Source organism: Nicotiana tomentosiformis, chromosome 1 (genome assembly GCF_000390325.3).
Source record: "Nicotiana tomentosiformis chromosome 1, ASM39032v3, whole genome shotgun sequence".
NCBI lineage: Eukaryota > Viridiplantae > Streptophyta > Magnoliopsida > Solanales > Solanaceae > Nicotiana > Nicotiana tomentosiformis.
In genome coordinates this window covers 115,379,339-115,395,568 of record NC_090812.1, presented here as the reverse complement: position 1 = coordinate 115,395,568, position 16,230 = coordinate 115,379,339, and the positions used below count along the sequence as shown (strand labels likewise).

The window sequence follows — 16,230 nt, the reverse complement described above, 5'->3', positions numbered from 1 at the left end:
GAGGCAATATACAAAATTTGACGAAGTTTGAAGGTGAGTTAGACTAGTTTGGAGTCAAAATTCATTATCAATGATAAACAATATTAAAAGAATTAGGCAAAAAAATATTATTTTCAATGGGTATGGTTGAAATTCGTTGAAAATATATAGATGATGCAGTAAATAAATTTGAGAAAGATTGGAGGTGATTTGGACTAGTTTGGTATCAAAATTCACAGTTAAAATCGAGTTTAAATGATTCTTCCGCGACACATGTATCAAACATGTATCATGCATATATGTCACACACATGTATACATGGATATATATGTGATATACATATGATACACAAATGATACATATGTGATATACAAATGATACACAACAATGTGATAAACATATGATCTTCTTCCATGTTCATTTTGTATACTTCGAATTTGGCTCAAATTTCAATTCAAATCACTTAAAATCTCCACCAAATCATCTCAAAATTGAGATTCACATTCCTTAAAACATACCCAATTTATTCCAACAAATAGCTACTCAAATAAATTCCAATTTCGAAAACCCAAATTTTTTAATTTAAGCTTAAGCAAGCTTTAATAATTGTCAATGGCGTTTTCAGTTTAATCCTTCGACCCAATCCAACATACTAATGTTTAATAGCGGTTTCTAAATCGAGTTAAGAACCTGGAATTTGAATTTCAACTTAAAGAAACTTAGAATATTACTGAAGTCTCAAAAAGTTTGAATTATCTTTGTGTTTTAGCAAACTAAATTTGTTACAAAATGATATTTGAGCTATTTTGGTAGATATTTTATTTTGAATTAGTTTTGGTTAAAATTGTTTATGGACCTTTGGATAGTTTTCCCCTCATGTTACTCCTATTTGTTCAAAATTATGTAACAAGGGCAAAAGATACTTCCAAACTTGTAGACCATTTGAGTGAAAACCTCCTCCTCTAACAATTTAGGATTCTTCTTCTATTCTAATCTTCCAAAATCAGAATTGAGATACAGAGAATTTTCAGCAAGGGAAGAAAGAGGGATTGCGATTGTGATTCTGATTCATGGATGTGTATTCATGGTTCCGACGAAGTCTCTCTAGAACTACTGCTACTACGACCACCGCTGTTACTGCTCAACCTAACGTTGAGGAGGAGGAACTACTCTACGGCGTCACTGACCAATTACTCGATTTTATCAAATCCTTCTCCATTGATACCTTTCGCAACTTCTCTCTCCCAGGTTCCTTTTTCTTTTATTTTTGCTTTTCTTTTTACTGAAATTGGGATTGATATGGCCAGACTCTAAGTAGTTTAGAATTGATAAATATTTATTGACATTTTCCTTATGTGGAGATTTACATATTTAGCTTACATGCCGATATATCTTAATGTCTGAAATTGTAAAAGGTTTTGTTGTTAGATGAGGAGGATGGTAACAACGACGGCGGTGGAGATAATGTACGGAAAGATCTATTTGATTGGCAACAGCGTCATGCTTTGCTTGTTCTTTCCAAACTCAAGGTCTTTCCTTTTCTCCAACTCTTTTACTTTCTCTTCCCTTCAGGTTCTTAAAAGCTGTGTTAAAGGAAGATTTAGGACGTATATTTTGAATGCTTTTTTTTTATGAAGTAATTGGTTCATTACTGGCATCAAGAAGATGCATCAATTACAAAGGAGTGTAGCAATTGTTAGCTCCTTACAAATGTTTATACTAGTACTAGGGAGCAAACAAAATTCAAAAAACTCTCAGGGAGTTTATAGGGGATAGATAAGCCCAGTTATACAAATACATGAAGCATCTAGCCTTGAGTTTGTGTGGAGAAATTGATACTCCATCAAAACACCTGATGTTTCTTTCATTCCAAATGCTCCAAAAAATAGCTGCAGGTATCATCTTCCATACTTTCCTAATGTTGCTATCAACTTTCCAGTAACTCCAAGGCCCCACTTCGTCCTGCCTAGCAGGAAACAATGGAGCTTTTGTCATCATTTACTTCCCCCCATATATATACGGCAATATTTGACTGGAAAGGAAAGGAAGACTTCTGGTAATTGGTACATTAACTAAAGGTAAAAACTTACCCGATGGACCAAAGGTAAAAACTTACCGACATCGGGTGTTTACACCAAACTCTACCAATTTACCATGGTTAAGTGATTTTAATATGCTAAACATGTACTAACCAACCATGATTATGTGAGTTGAGTCTTTTTACAAACACATGTCATGCACCTATTGGTTTGGCATAAACACCCCGGTGCGGGTAAGTTGTTACCCTAACTAAATGTCTTCGACACACCAAAGTACTCCTAGTATCTAGTAGGGCTCCCAACATGTCATGCCGATACCTATAAGTACATCATTAAGAGTAAAATGAGAATGTTAAAAAGAAACATAAAAATGTGTCGATCTTTTCGGAACCGACCAAAAAGGAAGGATCGGCATGTGAAAGGGAATATTCAGTTATGAAAGTGTTTTTTTTTTTTTTTGGTTACCTTATAGAAAAAAAGGTTTAGTTTTTATACTGTAGCATGAGACAATACAAAGAACCTTGACCTGGTATAAGTTTATTTTGCTTGCTACAGTGACTAGACTAAATATCTCATGCAAGGTTTTTATACTTGCATTATGTTGATTTTCTTTGGGATCTAGAAATTTACTAGGTAGTGGATGCAGACTACAAATAATTTTAGTAGGGATAAAGCCACAATTTTCCAAGTGAAAATGTTAGGTGTATGAGTTGTTCTCTCTTTATATGGTTTTGGACAATATTAATCAGTTGAGATAGCTTTTGAGGTTATATTAGGCCCGATGTTCATTTCTTAACATGGTATCGGAGCAGACCCCTACTTGATTTAGGGATACCCAATGTTAGACCAGCTATGTTATGTCATTACACCCTTCAAAATTCAAATGTCCACTCCTGAGCATGCCAAAGGGTATTAGACTCTCACTTTGGTTAAGTGTATAGGTTTAGTCTCTTTATGTGGTTTTAGGCATTCTTCACCACCTTAGTGAGTTAAGCTCCATGTCCAGTTCTTAACACCGAGCAAGTATTTTGGCCTTATCAGACCTTCTTTCTTAGATCGGTTGATGTAGTCGGGATTTTCAGCTATCTCCCTAGAAGATCCTAACACCAATCTACTAGGCTAGCAGCATTTCACAACTTGATAAACTAGTGACATGTGAAGTTGACAACTATGTGTTCACATTAAGAACCAACGTATGAAGAAAACGATTAGTGACTTTTTTGTCTTTTTGTTGCGTAGTATAGATGATCCTGCAGTCCTTCCCCTAAGCAGTATCTTGTGTGGAGTCTGAGTATTATATGCCTGTTCATATTGGTTTGATGGCTATATCTGAGAGACATGTGTTAGTTTCATCAGCTCGCATCCATTCTTTTCCTACTTCCTGTTACACACCTGTACATTAATTCTTCTCTGGGTAGATTAATTTTCTACTGTGAGCTTACTTTTGGTTCATGCATTTTCAGAAGATAAAAAGATATTATTTCTGTGGATTTGACTATAGTGGGTTTAGAGACCTGCACCAGCTTTATCAGTTTGCATTTAGTTGTGACAGCTTCTCTGTTAATTTGGTTTCTTAAATTTATTTCGTCAATGCTCCATTCAGGAACTCTCACAACTGAGGTTCAAATTATGTCCACGATATTTGAAGGAGCACCAGTTTTGGGCGATATATTTTGCACTTGTTAAGGGTTATATTGCCAAGTAAGTTCCGTGTACTAACTTTGCAAATGCTGTTGTGCTTGTGCTTCTTACCCAGAGAAGATAAAGTTCAATTAATGTTGATGATCAGATATGAGCTACGTGCTATACAATTAGATACACTCAAACAGATAAGAATGGAAAATGAAAATGCACCAGATGTTTCTGCATGCGAAGTTGAGATGTCTGAAGCGAAGCAAACAACAGATAGTATCACCTACAACTTCTGAGGAGCACAATTAGTATCTCATTGGATATATCATTAATTATCAGGTATGCGTTCATTTCCTCTGATCCTGAATCAACCTATTTGTTAAGCAAGCAAGTTCATACACAAATTTTATGCAGCAGAAACGTTCATGTTTTTCTCAATTCCACCTTAGAACCATTTCAGTGCAAGAAAAGTGCCCCATCTAAGAGCAACTGCCAAGTGTGCCTTCCTGTTCCTGGCATGTGTATTTGAAGGCAATGTAAAGAAACTAAAACAGAATATCTGAACATTCTGATTTGTGATAATAAAAAACTGGAAGTCAAGCAAAATTACAGATGAAAATGGGAAATGAAACTGATTGTTGAAATTGGAAATGCATGGACATCAAGAAAAAGGAGAAAATATTTCAAATACTGATGTGTCACTTGATCGCTTTTGCTGTACCTATGTTACTGGAATTGATTATCTGGTATTAATCTGCTACTAAATCAAGCTGTTTGTTATTAAATCAATTGAGCAAGTTCATACAGAAATTTGATTAAAAAGCACCACTGCCATTCATTTATCTTAACTTCACCATAAAACCTATTTAATGCAACTGAGCAATGCCCACATAAGAGCAGTTCTTAAGCGTGCACGTGTCTCTGGCACGAGTATGCAAGGCAATGTGGGAAATATAGTTGAAAGATGGCGAATGAAATAGAAATGTATGTAATTTGCAATGGAAGATATTCGAGAATGGGAAGCAAGTTTGCTCGTGTCCCTAGCATGAGTATCTAAGGCAATGTAGGAAATATAGTTGGAAAATGGAAAGTGAAACAGGATATCTGAGATTTTCAAGGAAAAAAAAAAGGCAGCTCGGTGCACTAAGCTCCCGCTATGTGCGGGGTCGGGGAAAGGGCTGGACCACATCGGGTCTGGTAGCCTTACCTTGCGTTTTTGCAAAAGGCTCTTTCCACGATTTGAACTCGTGGCCTCCTAGTCATACTGCGGCAGCTTTTACCATTGCGCCAAAGCTCCCCTTCAAAAACGGGAGGATATTCAAAAATTGGAAGTAAGTGAGCTCGTGCCCCTGGCATGAGTATTTAAGGCAATGTTGGCTATATAGTGGAAAATGGAAAATATATGTGTGAAACATGTGATTGAAATATTCAAAATTGGAAGCTGCTAGCAAAATTTAGATATGATGATGAAAAAAAGTCTAGTTGTCCTAATTTAAAAATCTATGGACACCGTGAAAGATGAGAAGATATTTTTACAATGTGATTTCTTACATAAATGTTTTTACTATGTCGCTGATTCTGACCAATTGCCTGATTCCATTTGGTTTTGGATTGCCAAGATTTTCTTCTCCTTCAACCTGTTAGGTTAGATAATATTTCTTCATACAAATTGACACAAATATCGGTTGGAATAGGGGAAGTGTTTCACAGTGACCTTTAAATTATAGTGGACATGTGAAAGGTGGCTGAAGCAGTGTCATGTGTATCTATTGTACTGCGACATCTCCATTCTCAAATTGCCATGTAAAAGAGTGCGAGATTGAAGAAACCACTGGCCCGATATGCCACGAGGAGGGCAGAATCCGATGTACATTAAGATTGGTACAAAGGATGTGAAAAATTGCCATGGATGGGGTTGGTTTGTTGTTTATGAGCCCTTTTTGCTTAACTGATTGAAATTAAGGGATAAGCACAATTTCTAAAGTTGATTTTGTAAATAAGTTGTTACGTGTTTGGATAGAAAGTGCTAAAACTGATAAAGAGTTATTGATGTGTTTGTAAAAATGTGGATAAGCACTTTTACATTAAGATGACCGAAATGCCCTTAAAGTTGTCAAAAATATGAATTTAAAAGTATATTTACATGGAGAAAGGCAAACAACGTACATGGAATGGAGAGCGAGTTAGGTGTTCTGTTCTGGAAGGGCATTTCGGGAATTACAAAAGTATTAGGGATAAAATAATACTAAAACTTTTGGTTTCTCAGAAAAATAGTAAAACTTTTGTAAAAATGATTTTGTCTTATAAACACTTGGTTATAACTTATAAGCACATCTGGTATTCACCAAATGCGTAAATAAGCAGAAAGTACCGATGAACTAGTTTGACCAGCTTATAAGCTCACCCAAACACCTTGGACATACATGGCTTTTGCTGTTACCAACAGTTCCTCTTTTGTCACTGAAGTTGGTATTTATAAGGGAGACAACCAAATGCTCAATGTTGAGGTAGACACATTCATTGAAAACCTATAATAGATAATTATGTTATTTTATCCATCAAAAATAGATAGATAACTATTAATTCTTGATCTTTTCATTGTTCGAAATAGTATCAATAAGATGGTTGTAATACCTTTACAAGAAAAAAAAATCAATGGTTCTCTATAAAATCCTCCTGATATACTGCTGGCATGTGCTCGTAATGATATGTATATTAGGGTCTTGAGCACAGAAGATCTAAGTTCCGGATTATCTATGCACTAGTTCGGAGTTAATCATTTCGTAACTCTGGTGGCGAGTAAGGGAAACGGCCACTTTATTAAACCTGATCATGCTGCTATCAGCATGAGATCTGTGGGGAAAGCCAGCTTGTTTTACCTGAATATGTGTGAGAATGAGAGAAAGACAGGTTGAGGGAAATTGAGGCTAGTACAAGAAGATGCATGTCATTTTGCTAAAGTGAGTATTTAATCAAATGGTGAAACATGAATCTCCTCCTTGACTCTATTCCTGATAATATGGCAAGAAGACATTGTACTCTGAAGTGGAATATAGCAGCTCGAATAATCCTGTCCTATTCTTGGAGCAAGAGGACACTCAGAACTGAGCAACATGCTGCTTGTATAATCTACTGCTAATTTTTTGAAGACAATCTTCTCCCTTTCCAGCCACACTAGAGCATATCAAATGGACATTAGAAGATTCTAAGCCGCTGATGAGCTTAGTATATTAAGAACCATTAAATGAGAAGTTGATTGATCTAATTCGTATTTGCTTATAAATACAAATGCACCTCTATCCTCAAACCCGCCTAAACTATACGATCATTGTCAGTTCTTTACCTAAACTATCGACTGTCTCCAAAACCCCCTTGAACTATATTCCCCTTCATAATAAAAACCTCCCGTCGCTTATGTGACACATTGTGTGAAATAAGTCGCCTAAGAGCGCGTGAAGGGTGACAATAACCAGTAAAATGGGCCCCAGCTGACAGGAAGTAACGGCTAATTAGCCCATGTTTTTAAAAACTTATATTTTCTCCTCTTTTTTTTTTATATTACACCTTTCTTCTCCATTTCTTCATCTTAATCCATTTGAAATTCTCTCTGTTGATTGAGTTTATTTTTTATCTTTCTCATTTTATCCATCCTTAGTTGTTACCCAAATTTATTTTTAAGAACTTATTAAACTAACATAAAAAGACCCGAAATCTAAAACTAACAACAGGCAGCATGCATGCAATTATATATTCGACAAACCAACATCAACAATCAGAAAGATGTAACAATTCAAAAAAAAGACCCAAATTTTTCTACTCCGAACTAAATCGTAGCACCTACCTATCATAATTTCGTAACAAAAATAATAGGGAATAAAGAATAGGACCTGTATTGAAGCTATCTTCTTTAATAATCTTCAGAATCTTCAAACAATCTTCAGAACTAAATGAATCTTCAGTACCCTAAACCCTAATTTTTTACACTGATTCACCGGCAAAACCCGAAATTTACTCCCGATTCGAAATAGCAGCAACACTAAGAAGAGAAATCAATGGTAGCAACAATAAGATTAAGGTGATTAAGAAGTGAAATCAAAAGTGTCTCTCATGTCCGATGAGAGAAGTTTTCGGATGAGAGCAAGGAGACCATTTTTGCTGAGAAGAAATGACCGACTAGTAAGGTAAAATCCCCTTTTAATTTTTACCATGTAATTAAATTAATATATGCTAATTAAGCCAGTTTTAAGATTTAAGGTAATTAATTATCCACGTGGCACGCCACATGGCAGGTTTTAAAATTTAATTAGAGCGTGTATCATACGCACTAGTAAGATTGAGACGGGGGGTTTTATTATGAAGGGAGATATAGTTCAGGGGGGTTTTGGGGACAGTTGATAGTTTAGGTAGGGAACTGACAAAGATCGTATAGTTTAGACGGGTTTGAGGGTATTAACTCTTAGAAATATTCACATTTGATGTTCCTCAATCACTTTGTTGAGTTTCGGCAAGCTAGAGTTTAACGAGATACTTTGTCGTGTCTTTATTATTTGAATCTTATGTCCTTCGCAGATGCTGCTGACTGCTGACAAACTGTGCAAGTTACAAGGTGTATTATAGTTCTGTAAATGCTCAGAAGATCAGACTTTCCATTGAGTAGATGTTAGGATTAATCTAGGTTGGTTAAATTACATTTTCTGCTTCTCATGGTGGTTAACTGTAAGTTATCTTAATGTACTAGCTTGATGATGTCAAACCAGATAAATATTATGAGATTGCACATCAAATGTCTCTCTGTCCTTGCTATGTGTTGAATTTTCATCTCTTTATGAAGTGTTTCTTCTCGAGATTGTGGGGTTAATCCACTGGAGAAATGATTTTCTTTCGTGTGTCTAACAGAAGAGTGCCAATTGATTTGAATAGTTGATTTGTCTGAAAAATTACAAATTTTGTGTGACCGGTTGTTTTCATGTATCAAACTCGCCGAAGAGGAAATTTTGAGGAAAACAAAGTTCGGTTCTTGTTAAAAAATACAGCTGAACAAACAATGATACATTAGAAAACAGAAGGTTGAGCATGTTTAGGCAATTTTCCTTCAAAATATTTACATAACTTTTACAAATAATTAATTTTTGTCTACAGTAGAGGAACTTCTATTATCAGCTCCCAAGGTAGCTAAGCCCCAACTTTGAAAAATAATCAAAACCTCTGATCAAGGATAAAACAATTTCAAACTATTCTACAATACATGTTGAAGGGGAAGGAGTTTCCATAGTTTGCATCGAACACAAAGTTCAATGTAAATTATGGGAACAGTAAAGTGACCAATGAACAGTTCACGAGTATAGTTTATGGGGGAAAGAAGTTTGGGTAGTACTAAAAAACAGTGAAGCAGTGGTGTAATGCGAGGTTGGAAGACACTGAAGCAGTCCATTAACTGACTTTCTCTCACTGAAAACAATGACAAAAGTAAAAGGAGAAGAATCCGTTGGGGGAAGATGTCAATCCTGAAATTGACAGTATAGTATTTTTTAAGCTTTACAACTCACTCCACTACCCTACTTCATTCAATGAATTCTGAAATCATCATCATTGTCTCTCAGAATAGCAGAACTTCCTCCATTGCAAAATAAGTACTCGTAGCATTTAAGACAAACTAATTTGGTCTGAAATAAGTGTCACTTTTAAAAACTATGAGGCAATAATTATTTTTTTCCCCAAGTTTATAGTTGCTTCAGTAAATGGTCTAAGAGATAAAGTGCAACTTATTTATATAAGCGGTATAGTTTAAGCTATTACTATAACTTATTAGTGAGTTAGCTACCATATTATCAGGTTATTGTTTAATACTTGTAATAAAGATATAACTCTAATTACCTTATAAGTGATCTAATAATGTATATAAATATTTCTTATGATAACCTCTTTTTCTAAAACCAATCATTCAACTTCAAATGGCAATACTCAAGAGGGGATGTAGTTTACTGAGTTCATCTGAATCCAATACTTTCAATGCCGAGTATAGGGTAATGTATAAAAATTCACTAAAATTAAAACAAATAGGTTTAATTCTAAAAACGTTTGAGTTAAATCCTTTGCTTGCGCAATAACTATGCATTTTAATGAAAGGCATGAAATGCACTTTAAAACTTGTCATGCCTTGCATCAAAGTGACCAAGCATCTCAAGTACTCTTTGAAGTGCTAAAACTAGCTTTCCTTTTTAACTTCCGGATTCTTTGTTTGAAAAGTGAAAAACCGAAAAGTAAACAGTTAGCCCATTGAGTTCTTAATTAAAATGAAAGAGCAAAACTGACAGCATCTTTATTGTGTGCAATTTCCTCATCGTGACATAAAGAGCAACACAACAAAATTGCTTTGTTTCTTAGCTTTTGAGATCTCTCAGTGAGAAGCTAAAGAATGAAAGCACAAATTTGCCTAAGTATAGCATTCACCTAAAGATAACGCTAAAACAAGTTATTGCAAAGCGCTGGTTTGTGTCCAAATTATGCACTACCTAGCGATATCTGCTCAGGTCCCAAATTGAAATTTACTTTGTATTATGTTCAAGACTTGACATAAATCTACAAAACAAAGGGGAACTCAAATTAAGTTGAAAGTACAAATGGTACAAACATGAGAGAAGTGGAAACCATTAAATCTACAATTTGATCATCAATTCTCATATGAATTGGTAAGAAAAAGCTGAAAGGGTACAATGTTGCATGTGAGGGAGCAAACAAACACGGGGGGGGGGGGGAGGGGGGAGTATTTGGGACTTCACGCACATTATTAAATGCACACCTGTGAATGATATTATTATTACTAGCTGGGCAGCTTGAGAAAAACAGGACAATACAATATACGAATCCATAATAATAATGGCAAAACCACCAACCACCACACAAACTTTATTGCCACTTGACATTGATACTTCTTACTAAACCAAGGAGTAGGAAAACCCAATTATATATACTGGTCTCAATTGGATTACTTATATTTCACTGTTTATATGGATAAATTACACTTGAAAAATAAAATTATGCTATATCCATGCTACCAAATATTTCATGCTTTATCATCTGATTACAAAGTTAATTTTTGCCCCCTTAACGAGTGTACGACAGAGAGCAAGGAACAGCTTAAGCACTGTTGATGCGCATTCTGGGAAAGATCCCCTTAGGTTAGTTGATAATAGGCAGCTTATGCTTTCGCTAAGGGTCTTCCGGCAAATAACATTTTAAGATAGAGATAAAGTCTGTATACATCCCTACTGTGGGATTATACTAGGCTTCTTCGCTTTCGAAACATCACATGTGAAGTTTTTCAGGAGAGAATCACATGGCACAGGGCCTCCCATGAAATGATCAATCCCCATTAGAATCAGTCCTTTGCAGTACGCCTGGGATATATTAGCAAGCCCAACTAATTCCTGCTCACTCTGCCTATTGGTGATAAATGAAAATATTGAATTTGGTCACACCACAATCCAAATGGAGCTTTGGTTCTTTGGATTGAACATAAGTAATAAGACTATCCTCATATTACACTCTAGTGTGGGGAAGAGGGATAGGTCTAAGCCCTACTTTGCTAATGAATATTCAACTAATATTCTAGTTGGACGGTATAAAATGGTTACAGTTCCAGACAGTACAAAATTGACTCATTATTTAGATCGTTACTGAATTTTTTTTTGTCGAATACGTAAGTCGTTCAGAAATAGTTAAAACATTTGTCTTTGTAAAGTAAAGGGCGAGATTTTATAACCATAGAATTGACTGTAGAGAAAAAGTACACCTTTGATGTCACATGCAACTATTATCAAGTGGATAATAAAGGGGGAGTGGAAAGCTAAACCCTAAATTGATTGAAAAAACAGATGGTACATAAGGTGTTGGCTATGTCACCTTGCAAGTTACAAAGATAGTCAAAAGCCTAATTTGACAATTTATGCCCTATTCTACAGTACAGCTTCCAAATTGTTAGTCATGTGTAATTCTGCCATCTGACAGACAACTTAAACTACACCCACTCTCTTTATACAACAATTTTTGGTTGGGGGAGAGACAAACATAAAATATCCACCAACTTCATGCCCCCTTTTTTTCAAATTTCTTCTTCACAGCAAATTAGGGAAAACTGATGACTTTCTCCAGCTCAGTAATCCACCCTAATCCATTCATACCGACCAGTAAGCGGTAAATCGTTTACCACATCAAAGTTGTACCTATTGATGAAAAACAAAAATTTTCACATTAGTCGACAGTAAAACGTGTTTAAAGATGACAGTATCCGTTGAATTGAATACTACATACTTCTCCATAAAAAGGCGCTGTTGTTGCTGCTCGGCAAAGGTGAAAAATTCCTCCATTTCTTGAGCTGAAGGGATGTTTCTAAGAATAGAGTCCCTTGTTCTTTGAGCTGTTGTGTTTAAGTTTGTTCGCCTTGTCGCGGAACCAGGGTTGACCGTACCATCGGCTTCCATCACCAGGCTACAAGGTGTGCTTTCTCTAGTGCTTCTTTTAAAGGAAGAAAAACGAACAAAGCACACGACAACTATCAGTTACAAAAACCACTTATGCAATCAAAGAAAGCATATTCAGTGAGACAACATCACATTTTGCTGGAACTACAATAGAGAAATCACTATAAATTTAAGGTGTAATTACTTCCATCTTATAAAGCTCTATATTACCTATATTTTGGGGATAATAACTATCTAATCCAAATTTATTTCTACACCACCCCCACCCATACCCCAAAAAGGGACAACTATAGTACTGAAAACAAAAAATTGCTAGGTTTCAGCAATGTAAATACACTGAGGGTGAAAAGGGATATCCTATTTTTAACCTAGAATATAGCTGAGGATTTTGCCTTTGCTACTCAGATATTTGGCCCCATGACTAGGACATGTCATTGGAAAAAAAACATGGTACAAAAATAGTTTTAGATGTCTTTAAACTTTTATATTTTGCTACATTTACAATTAGGTCCATGACAACCAAACCCAAATTTCTTCTTTTTTCTTACCCCATTTTACTGACTAAACTGAGCTAATGTTCCGCTATACCTCATTAGTACACATCTGAATAAACAGATATAGCTCTGTTATGACCAGTCTACAGTGCTTAGGAAACTGATTCTAGTAAAAAAAAAAAGAACTGAATATCCAACTTGTTAACAGAAAAACATAGATCCAGTTAACTAAGCAGTCTGCAAAAATCTAGTCCAAACCTCACTTTTCACTTGCTACTACTTACTAAGTTTACTGTAGGAAAAAAGTAAGGGAATTCCATAAAAAATGAAACATTTTGCTGCAGTTAAAGTATTAAACTATTTTTGCAATGTGTTTCTCTTTCTAACAGTACATGATAAGTCTCTTTTTTATGCAGTGGAACATGGTATTTCCAAAGGCTGTCTGCCATAAGATACAAAATGACAATTAGTTAATTCTTCTCATGTAGATCTAACAGCTCAAACACAATACTACACAAAAATTCCGCTAATTCAGAAGGTTGAAAAGATGACTAAATTTGTACTTAACAAAGAAGGAAAATAGATGACCAAAATCTTGAGACACCCGAATGGTGAGAAAAGAAAAGGTTTTAGGTTCATGAGTAGCATAAAAGTACTATAGACCAATAATTTCATCTTTTCCTTGACCAAAGGAGAGAAAACTAACAAAGCAACAATTTTTAATGAATTTAGAACTTAGCAAATGAAGAGAAAGAACATTTAGACAAACAGAAAAATAACTTCAACCATGAAAAATGCTGTAGAATATTAAAAGCATCATTCCTCTTCAAACTTTAACAAAATTTACAAAGGAACTGAAAAAAGCATTTAAAAAAAAGTGGTACCCACGAATGCAACACCAAAAGAGGAAACTAAAAGAAACTCTTTTTTTGTGAATGCGAAAGTCGCTCAAAGGGCGCTTTCAAACAAAAGCAACAAACTCTTTTACACCTTCAAAACTCTTTTTCCCCTTAATATTATCCACAAAAATTTGCAAAGCAATAATCTTTTTCTCTCGTTCCCGCCTTAAACCCGTAAAACATATTGATTGATAAAAAAATCGGGGCAAAACACAATACAAACCACATTAAGAACAAAATAGTTGAGTTTGATAAGCATGCAGACTAAAGAGGAAGATTTTGTTGTACCTATCTCTGTGTTCAAAATCAAGAGTATTCTCTCCAAATGAAATTTCATTCACATCCAAGAAACCATCTTTTTGTGTAATTGAAACAGACCCAACAGAGCCAGACACTAAAAACCTCGAATCAGATTTTGGGTTTTCCTCTGTGTGAAGGTTCTTGGTCTTTCTGTGGTCGGAGAGAGGGGTGGGTGGTTTCTCAAGGCGGCGGGAACGAAGCTGAAGGTAACAAGAGTCTGAAGCAGAAGCAGAAGCAGACGGCGGCGGCGAAGTGGAGGAAGAGTGAAGGCGCTGAAGGGCTAGGGTTCTTGCTCTGGTGCGAACACCGAGTGGAGTTGCTTGTGACACCTCCATCACTGCCACGTCCCCTGTTATTTTAGCTTTTCTCATATACTTTCCCATTTGATGAAGTGAAAAGAGAGAAGATTCTCTATTTTGAAAATGGGGAAAAATGAAGAGGTAGAAGCAGAAGAAGGAGAAGAGGCGGGGAAGGGTTTGATTTGTAAAGGGAAGAGGAGAGGGAGGGAAAGGGGCAAAGAAGAGAAAAAAGGGGGAGATGAGTGATGGGGTTGGGTTTTGATTTAGGTGAAGTTAGGGTTGAAACAGGATACTTATGAGTCAGGGACTCAACAGTAACGTTAAACACTTTCTTTTTCTTTTTTCCTTTTCCCTTCTCTTTTTTTTTTGGGGGGGGGAGGGGGAGCGTTTTTACTTGTTTCTTTTTTCTTTAACTTTTTGTGTTATAGTAATAAAACTTGTAATTTTTATATTAAAATAATTAAAATACAAAAATGAAAGAACTAGAAACAATAAATAATTGATTCTCCAATTAATAAATATATATCTGTATCCAAAATAGTTTAAATTGACGACAGAGAAGTCTATCTATCGATTACCAATAAGTACAACTTTTTTCACAAGAATTATTTTGTTATAAATTATAAGTTGCCGTTATAAAGTTTTGAATATCATGACATTCGTAGGAGATTAAAGATTATATGTGATCTCATGATAATGATATCATCAAGTGGGATATTTCAAATATCATGCTTTCTAACCCTATTATAATGTATCAAATATTAAATAGAGTAGAAATGCTTGTAAATATGCTTATAAATAATCAAAGCATTTATGCGCGTTGCCTTACTTAATTTCATATTTGATTCCTAAATTTCAATGATTTTATGGCCTCTTCCAATGATATTAGATTTTTAGATAGTCATTTGTGATTAAAAGATTGTGAAACATATAAATTTGCTTGAATAACCAGGCACACTATCAAATTTTAAATAGTCAACTGTGATTATAAGATTGTGAAACATATATAACTTCGTTTTTATCATACCCCAGAATTGACGCACCAACCTCCATGTGGTAGATCCTATGTAGATACTAGATATTCTCCATCCCCATTTTTTTAAAAAATTTAATTATAATTTTTTTAAAACAATTTAACCTAATATCTTACTCTCTCCGGTCCATAATAAGTGATTTTTTGCCTTTTTATTTTGGTCCAAAATAAGTAACATTTTACATAATCAAGAAAAAATTAATTTTATTTTTCCAAACTTTGCCCCTCTTTACAAATCCCAATATGTCAAGTTAACAATATGCTAATTTTAATTAAGGATAATTTAGTTAGAATACTTCTTACGGTCCACAATAAGTAATTTTTTGGTTGTTTTCACACAGATTAAGAAATTCACCTTTTAAAATTAATTAGCAATGAAATTGACCATATTAACATTTACTATCTCTTCACATAAATATTCCTAACACATACTCCAATACTATTTACTCCAAGGGTAATGTAGGAAAAAGATTGTCACGACCCAAACCGATGGGCCGCGACGGATACACGGTACCTTACTCAACCGAGTACGAACGTAATGCATCTTTCTTATTACATCATCATATACATGTGGCATACGGGCCTAATAGGCCAACATGGTCATTTATAAACTCAAAACATAGGTCGACAAAGCCATACAATCTTTCACGTATACGACATATGTCTACAAGCCTCTAAGAGTACATAAATGTTATAAAGGTCGGGACAGGGCCATGCCATACTAATCAGTACATGTCCTGATCATACTTACCACACAAGCAACTTCGGAGCAAATGGAGCGCACCAACACCTTCCGCTGAGCTGATAGCCTACTTGGAGGACTCTCGACCTATCTATTAGGACCTAGGGGCATGAAACGCAACGTCCCCAGGCAAAAGGGACGCCAGTACCAATAATGTACCAAGTATGTAAGGCACATAAATAAGTACATAATATACATGAAAGAAATATAGAGTAAATGACTCAACCTGTAAGTCTGGATAACTCTGTAAATCATGAAATAATTATAGTGTGATGCATATGCGTATGAATGTCATGGCGTGCATAGGTACATGTTTCATAACATCATCAGGCC

The 16,230-nt window shown here is 35.2% G+C and overlaps 2 protein-coding genes across 5 annotated transcripts; one reads left to right on the top strand and one right to left on the bottom strand.

The window, feature by feature from the left end:
* The first annotated feature begins 690 nt into the window (after positions 1-690).
* LOC104092340 (uncharacterized) lies at positions 691-8,494 on the top strand. 3 transcript variants are annotated; one of them, XM_009597925.4, is made up of 5 exons: positions 691-1,227; positions 1,408-1,508; positions 3,622-3,719; positions 3,808-3,989; positions 8,220-8,494. In XM_009597925.4, the coding sequence occupies exons 1-4, from the start codon at positions 1,050-1,052 to the stop codon at positions 3,944-3,946; spliced, it is 516 nt and encodes a 171-aa protein (XP_009596220.1). In that variant the 5' UTR covers positions 691-1,049; the 3' UTR covers positions 3,947-3,989; positions 8,220-8,494. The 3 variants fall into 3 exon arrangements, with proteins under 3 accessions (XP_009596220.1, XP_009596221.1, XP_009596222.1); XM_009597926.4 differs by lacking the exon at positions 8,220-8,494 and adding an exon at positions 4,068-4,740; XM_009597927.4 differs by lacking the exon at positions 8,220-8,494 and adding an exon at positions 4,065-4,740.
* Positions 8,495-11,485: 2,991 nt separating this feature from the next.
* Positions 11,486-14,397, bottom strand: LOC104092339 (cyclin-dependent kinase inhibitor 3-like). Of its 2 annotated transcripts, none has more exons than XM_009597924.4 (3): positions 13,812-14,397; positions 11,961-12,161; positions 11,486-11,872 (listed from the first exon to the last, which is right to left on the bottom strand). In XM_009597924.4, exons 1-3 carry the CDS (start codon positions 14,204-14,206, stop codon positions 11,803-11,805), a joined length of 666 nt encoding a protein of 221 aa, XP_009596219.1. In that variant the 5' UTR covers positions 14,207-14,397; the 3' UTR covers positions 11,486-11,802. The 2 variants fall into 2 exon arrangements, with proteins under 2 accessions (XP_009596219.1, XP_009596218.1); XM_009597923.4 differs by having other exon boundaries at positions 11,961-12,164; positions 13,812-14,395.
* Positions 14,398-16,230: the final 1,833 nt, after the last annotated feature.